This window comes from Bos javanicus, chromosome 29 (genome assembly GCF_032452875.1).
Source record: "Bos javanicus breed banteng chromosome 29, ARS-OSU_banteng_1.0, whole genome shotgun sequence".
NCBI lineage: Eukaryota > Metazoa > Chordata > Mammalia > Artiodactyla > Bovidae > Bos > Bos javanicus.
In genome coordinates this window covers 46494419-46501552 of record NC_083896.1, presented here as the reverse complement: position 1 = coordinate 46501552, position 7134 = coordinate 46494419, and the positions used below count along the sequence as shown (strand labels likewise).

Below are 7134 nucleotides of genomic sequence, written 5' to 3'. Positions count from 1 at the left end.
CTCACCGCTCAAGCTCAGGGCTGCGGTAGGCCGTTTCCCCCATCTCCCCATGTCATCTCCCCATATGAGGTCAGGGTTCTGTTTGTGGTTTTGTCTGTCTCAGAAACAAATTTACCTTCATAATTATCTTTGACTCAGCTTCATATTAAGACAACTTTGTTCCCTAAACGTGAGTGACAACAGAAGGTGTCTCAGAGATACCCTAGATACTCTGGAATTAGAGGGTACAGGTTTTATCCAATACCCGTGATTATAAACAAGCATCGTCCTTTAAAAACGCATCGGTGGCAGGGGTGATGAGCCAGACACCTGGAAGGAAATGAGAATCACAAGCCATTGCTGGTTTTTTTTTTTTTTTTAATTTTGCCACTGAAACTTATGACCAAAGGGGAAAAACCTGAAATGGTACGGACACAGCATCAGGGCAGCGGGGATGGGGCGGTTGCCATGCGATGGGCATCCTCCTGGAGCACGACTGCGCGTGACACAGGGAGACCGACACGCGGGAGCCCGCTCAGGACCTCTCGGCGTCTTCTGCGGACTCTGCTGTGGGGAGACTGGGCAGGCGCTCCAGGGCACCGGCGTCTGCAGGGGAAGGGCCACACTCACAGATCCCCCGCGTCGACCCCGGCATCAGGCACGCGCCACAGTTAACCCCCACACTGGGCATGCATTTGGGTAATAAAAACCAATGTCCCCTCAGGAAAGAAGCTCCGTGTGGCAACATTCCAAGCAGAACAAATAAACCACAAGGGTCAGTCTGCCCCTTGCTGGAAGAGTCACCAGTTTTCTCCACAGAGGTCTCCCCAGAGGCTCCACTGGGCTCTTGGTTCTGAGGTTTCTAAGTCCTTCTCCCACAGTCCCACTGCCCATGGATGGTTCTGAGGGAAAGCCGCAAGCTTAATCGCCCCAACTCCTCCCCCGCTAAGCCGCCCCTAAAAGCAGTGGAGCCTGAGAGCAAGTGGATCAAGACAAAACCCAGAAATCATCGTCGCTCTTCCAACTAGACAACAAAACAGTGACAACCCTGGTGTCTCCCTTGGAGCCTCGGAGTGGCCTGCGTCCCGCTGTGTCCCCAGGCCACCTCCCGGCGGTGACCTCTCAGAGCCCCTTCCACAGGGCGGCTTTGATTAAGGCTAGACTCTCACTGGGGCAAGAATGGCAGTCACAAGCACAGAAGGGCTAAGGTGGGATGGGCCATGGCAGGCCCCCTCGTCTGCAGTGTCCATGGAAGAGCCTAGATCCCAGGCTGCAGAGCTGTGGGGGTCAAACGCAGCTGCCCCCCAGGAGACTGCCCCCGGTGAAAGTGCAACCAGGCCCCTGGGCTCCGGGTGGTCTGCGGAGAGCCTGGCTGTGTGTAGTGACTGCGGCCCCACAGGGACAGCCGCCGTCACCACGTCCAGGAGTCTGGGTCGGCAGCACAAGTGAACCCGGCCCCCCTGTGGCTGGTCCCAGCCCCAGCCTTGTCACCCCTCCCACCAGCGGGACTAGGTGTGAGGTGGACCCGGCTCCTCCCCAGGAGAAGTCCATGGAATTCTTTCTCCACAGGCTTCCAAGAGGTGGGGTTTCCCCTTGGTGTACTTCACGTACCTTTGAGATGCAGGAAAGTCAGAAACTCGATTATCGTGCGCACGACGTTGTTCTCCGCCAGCGGTCTGTCAAAGCTTCCTAGAAACCAGAGGGGGCAGGGGTGACGACCGGGTGCCCGTCCTAGACCTGGGCACCTGGGGGCATCACTGGGACGCCCCTCCCTCCCTCCCAGAGCAGGGCAGGCCCTGAGACCCTGTGGCCGCCCCAGGATCTTACTCTCAGGTTTGGGGTGCCTCGTTCTGGCGGCTGACAGATTTTGTGGGGCCCAGCTCAGGCTCGGTTGTGGATTGGGGGTGGTAGGAGGCCAATACCCCCACTGCCCTGCGTGCCTTGGGATTAAAGTCCTCTCACCTGGCCGGGCTTCGTCTTCAGGCTCGAGTTCCCGCTTGCCGGCGAGGCCATGCTTGTCTTGAAATGACCTGTGGCTGTCGAGCGCATCTGTCGGCAAATCAGGGAGGAAGGCACCTGAGTGTTGTCGCCGTGACAGGACACGCGGCTGCTCACCGCCGACAGGCAACACAACCAGAGTGTACAAACCAAGCACAGCAGGGGCGCCGTGGAAGAGGGAGGGCCACTCTCCGTGGAACCAGAGGAGAGAACCTGTGCCAGGGCCAGGGCGCCGCTCCCATCCAGGGGCTGCGGGCCCGCAGAGCCGGAGGGGAGCCGCCGGTCCAGACGGGACCAGCATGCGCCTAGTGGAGGGCACTGGCTCCAGGCCTGGTCAGCGCGGGTGTGCCAACGGCGCCCCAGGGGGGCTGGCGTTTGAACTGGGTGCCTCCCAGGCAGAGGACAGGGGCTGGGGTCCTATGTCCCTGAAAACAGGGGCAGGCAGAGCCACAGGATTTGCCCTTCTGGTGAAAGCAGACTTCATCTCTCTAAGACCACTGGCTGCTGTGAGGGAGACAGACTGGAGCCAGGGAGAGAGAGACAGAGTCAGAGAGGAGGAGGAGGAGGAGGGAGGGGGCGAGAAGGCAGGAGGGAGGTGGAGTGTGCATGTGTGTGCGTGCGCGTATGTGTGTACACGTGTGTGCGTAATGTGTGCATGTGTCTACGTGTGTGTGTGTGCACGTGCATGCATGTTGGCTGGAGTGAAAAGCAGGAATTGAGGTTGCAAGCAGAGAGATCCCCTAAGAAAGTATTGGATGGAGTTCCCTGGTAGGCCAGCGGTTAGGACTCTGCGGTTTCACTGCTGAAAGCCTGGATTCAATCCCTGGTCGGGGAACTCAGATCTCATAAACTGCAGAGCGTGGCCAAAAAGATAAAGGAAAAGAATGCGGACTCTGCACCAAGCAGCCTGCAGTGAAGGGAAGGGCCTGACCTGGGGCCCTTCGAGGTGAAGGAGAAGACCTGCGCCATGGTCTCCGGCTGCCGGGCCTGATGCACCAGGTCGCCTCCAAGCCTGGGCAAGCGCAAACTGATGCAGCTTCCCACGGAGTCCTCGGCCCGCAGTGCAGAGAGATGACAAGCGCCCGGCGCGTCAGGAGGCCGCCGGGCGCCTCCAGGCTCAGACCGGCCTCGGCCGCACACACATTCTCATGCTGCTGTTTTCTATGCTGACGACAGAAGCCGGGAGCACGGTGCAAAGTCGTAAGGGATTCTGACAAAGAGCTGGCGTAGATGGACAGCTTCTGCTGATCCAACTTGATGGTGAAAAACAGCTTTGTTTTCTGACTCAGGATTTTTTGGCTGCGCTGCTCGGCTTGTGGGACATTAGCTCCTCAGCCAGGGACCAGACCCGGGGAACCGACAGTGAAGGCATAGAGTCCTAACCACCAGACAACCAGGGCAGTCCCAGATGCCCTTGATAAATACATTTTCAACACGGGCTCCTCCTTTCTTTGGGGCCAGAAGCACCAGAGATGAGGTGCTTTCTTGGGAGGAAGGGACTCCGGGCTGCAGAGGGCTCAGCGGGCAAGGCCACTCCACCCACAGTGCCCAGACCCCTGGGGACTGGCCACTGCTTTTGTTCCGAGACCAGAGATGCCCAGGGGACCCTGCCTGTGGCCTGCCTTGTTTTCATTTCATTTCTCAAAGCCCGGTTCTCAGAGACCCTGCAGATGATCAGATAAACAACCATGTGAAGTGGCAGAAGAGTCTGTACTTTAACTCGGGGGTTAAAAACTACAGACAGCTTTCCAGGATCATTTGAATGGGGATGGCTCTTCCCAGTGACTCTGGAGGGATTGGGACAAGAGCTCTCTGCTGTTCGCCTCCTTTCCTGTGGGAAAACAGGAAATAAACAGAGGAGGAGTTTCTTCAAGGCTGATGGCTATCCTCAACGAAACCATGCCTGCAAGTCTGAAAGTAGGGGCGGGGTGAGACGGGAAGTGAAAGGCCTCCCCTCACCCCTCCTTGAGGACAAAACCTGAAGGGGTCACCACGGACAGAGGACGTGCAGGAAGCGGAGTGGGGGCGGGCGGCATGCAGCCTGGGGGCCGGAGCGTCCCCTTTAGTGCCTGGAGGCGAGCCACTTCCCACCTCTGCCGCTTCCTGCGCCCCCTGAGGAATTCCACGGCAGTGAGCCGGTCACTGAGCCCTGGGGTCTGTGTGCTTGCCCGTAAACGCAGCGGTCGAACTGGGACTCTCTGAAGGCCCCCACTAGTCTACACTCACTGAAGTCTGCATCTTGAACGGAGTCAAATTACTCACACCAAGTGCAGACGATGTCACATCAAAGATAAGACCCCAAGGGTCAGTCACCCTGCAGGACGGCTCCAGGAGCAGATTCGGAGCGCAAAGAGAACCATCGACATTCAGTCTTGGCGTGAGCATGTTTTGGCCTCTTCAGGTCAAGGAATGGACGGGAGCATTCAGGGAGACACGGAGGGATCCGAGACAGAGCCCAGAACAGAGCCCCAAGGAGTGTCTGCCTTCTGAGACGTTCACCCAGGGAGGCCTGAACAGGCTCTGAGGCTGGGAATCCCAGAGGAAGGTGAGGCCTCAGAAGGGCCTGGGTCAGTCCCTTCAGTTAAACCTACAGAGAAACCCACCCTGCCTCAAAGTCTCAGGGAAAACTCCCCTGTGTCCCTTTATCTAACTTGCAGTGGAAAATCAAGGGCTTGGAGCAATGACCGGCGACCCCCACATTTCAGGAAGAGCAGGGTCAGCACCAGGGCCGCAGCCAGCTAGACCAGAGCAGGTTTGCCGGAGATGCCAGCCCGGCCTCACTCACGTGGTCCGAGAAGGTAACCAGCGCTGTTCAGGGTCCAGCCTCTCTTCTCCTTCACCTTAAACGGGAGGGCAGGGGTCAGCGGGCAAGCATCCTGCCTGGTACAGGCCACGATGGCTCAAAGAAGCCCCCAGCAGCAGCTTCTGCTCCTATAACCCACCATGGCAGCCTGTGAAGTCAGCATCTACTTCAATTAGCCACACGGCTTCAATGACAAAGACTCTTGACTCTCATAGAATAAGCTAAGAGAGGCAAACTGTTAAAGCAAGAGCTTTAAATGAAATTAGAAGGACATTAAGTGAAATTCACCCAGACTTTTCAGGCAGGATACAGGAATTAGAATAATGCATGTACTTTGGGAAACTGTAAGACATTCCAGACTTGCACCCCAGGAAGCTATGCTCAACAGGAGAACAGCAACACCTGCCTTATCCAAGAATTCCTTTAGAGTTGCAGACCACGGACTCCGAGTGTACCCACTGGCTTTAAATGATGCTGAAGACACGTGCTGATAAAACCAGCTGGCAAACGGGGTAACTGACGCTCCACTGGACTTAACCAAATGGAGTTCACCCCTCACTAGTCTGAGGCACTAACCTCTGGTTCACAGGGTCCCCATTTAGTGGTCCATACCCAGGGGCTCTTTGTACTGGGAGAGGCTGCTGCCTGGAGGATCCGAGCGAGCATCTCCTCGGAAACGCCCGCCATCCATCTGCTCTGAGGACTCAGGTCCCTCCCGGCGCCGCCCCCCACCCCCACTCCCCAGTATTCCGACGCCCCCACACCCGCCTCCCACCCCGAGGCAGAACCCATGGCTCTTTTCCTGGCACAAGGCATTCACCCCACCCCCACCCCCAGTCTGGTTCTGATGCGGTCGCCCCCCTTTGCCAAGAAAGAGACTCGGCTTGGGGGGCGTTTGCCCCTGCCCAGCGCTTACCGGTGACCCGAGGCCCAGGGTGGCTGAAAGGGCCGCTGCGAGGAGCAGGGAGGCGAGCAGCAGGACGGAGCCTCTGGGCATCTGCAAGGGAAGGGGCGGTGGGCGGCGGTGCGGGGAGACCGGCCTCCCTCCCCAGGGCGCACGTCGATTTGGGGCTCCGGACCCCCCCACCCCTGCGGGTGCGGGAGGAGCAGCCAGGAGCCAGGGTGCCCAGGAGAGAGCCCGGCCAGGGGCGGAGGCGCCGCGCCGGCCCCGGGGAAGGTCCACCGGCCGGCGGGCGCTCTGGAAAGGGGAGCACGGAGAAAAAGTGGGGTGAGCTCGGGGGCGCGGTACCTTGAGCGGGGCCCGGAGGGTCGGGGGATGTCTGCGGGTCCTGGGGTGTCTGCAGGTCCTGTGTCGGCGGGGCCGCGCGTCCGTCGAGTCGGGTGGGGCAGGGCCGGGGACGCTCACCGCATGGCGCGGCCTCGGGGACGCGGAAGCGGGAAGCGCAGGGCGGCCGGGCTCCCTCGACGTGTCAGCGCCGGGAGCCGCCGCCGCCACTATTTATGCGGCGCATCCCGGAGCCGCTCGGCCGCGTCACGGGCTCCGCTCCCGCCTCCCGCGTCCTCGCCCGCCCGAGTGGGCGGGAGTGACCGGAACTCAGTCCCCGGGGGCCTCGGAGCGCCCGCGGGGCGGGGGGGGCGGCGCGCGGTGGTCCTGCCTTGCGAGTGGGGCTGACGGGGATGGCGAGAAGCACCCACCCCCGCACCTGGCCGGAGAGCCCCCATCGCCGCGATGGAGAGCCCCCAACCGTGGCGGAGACCCCACGCCTGTTAGCGCGACCCCCGGGCCAGGCACAGCGCCCCCTGCGCAGGGAACTCCGCAGCCGGAAACCCTCACTCTGAGCTGGGCGCGGTCGCGGGGTCCTGGGCACCGCCGAGCCCGCACACTGTTGCAGCGGCAGGATTACGGGTTCAGCCTCGAGAGCCATCCATGGGGGAAGGACAGCAGCCCGAAGCCCGCCCAGCTTCATCCTCCCGTGCCCAGTGGCCCTCCCTACCCGGACCCCGGTCCCCTTTTTCTGGGCTGGGCTAAGTCGCTTCAGTCACGTCCGACTCTTTGCGACCCCATGGACTGTATCCCGCCAGGCTCCTCTGTCCGTGGGATTTCCCAAGCAAGAAGACTGGACTAGGTAGCCACTTCGCCAGGGGATCTTCCAGACCCAGGGATCGAACCAGCCTCTCGCATTGGCAAAGTGGGTTCTTTACCACTAGCCCCACCTGGAAGCCCCTCCTCTTTTTCTAAAAGGGGGCGGATCCGCAAGCGCACTTAGGCCTGTGGGCTGGTGGGCTCTCCGGCCTGAGGGCTGTGGGCGCCCCCCTCCATCCCACTGCGCTGCTGCGCGGGAAGGGGTACCTGCAGCCCTTCAGGACAAGGCAGCGCTCTTGGGAGCAGGGTT

At 60.5% G+C, this 7134-nt stretch overlaps 1 protein-coding gene across 1 annotated transcript; it reads right to left on the bottom strand.

Annotated features, from left to right (window-relative positions):
- Positions 1–331: 331 nt before the first annotated feature.
- On the bottom strand, positions 332–6231 carry GAL (galanin and GMAP prepropeptide). Its single transcript, XM_061407233.1, has 6 exons — positions 6030–6231; positions 5697–5777; positions 4763–4817; positions 1942–2028; positions 1591–1668; positions 332–585 (listed from the first exon to the last, which is right to left on the bottom strand). Exons 2-6 carry the CDS (start codon positions 5775–5777, stop codon positions 515–517), a joined length of 372 nt encoding a protein of 123 aa, XP_061263217.1. The 5' UTR covers positions 6030–6231; the 3' UTR covers positions 332–514.
- Positions 6232–7134: the final 903 nt, after the last annotated feature.

What these genes read in the sequence shown, in the direction of transcription:
- GAL (XM_061407233.1), bottom strand. Translation starts at nt 5,777, where the DNA reads ATGCCCAGAGGCTCCGTCCTGCTGCTCGCCTCCCTGCTCCTCGCAGCG. An exon ending in TGGTTACCTTCTCGGACCAC is followed by an intron (nt 2,029 to 4,762) that starts GTGAGTGAGGCC and finishes ATTTGCCGACAG; the next exon opens with ATGCGCTCGACAGCCACAGG. An exon ending in TGAAGACGAAGCCCGGCCAG is followed by an intron (nt 1,669 to 1,941) that starts GTGAGAGGACTT and finishes TCTGGTTTCTAG; the next exon opens with GAAGCTTTGACAGACCGCTG.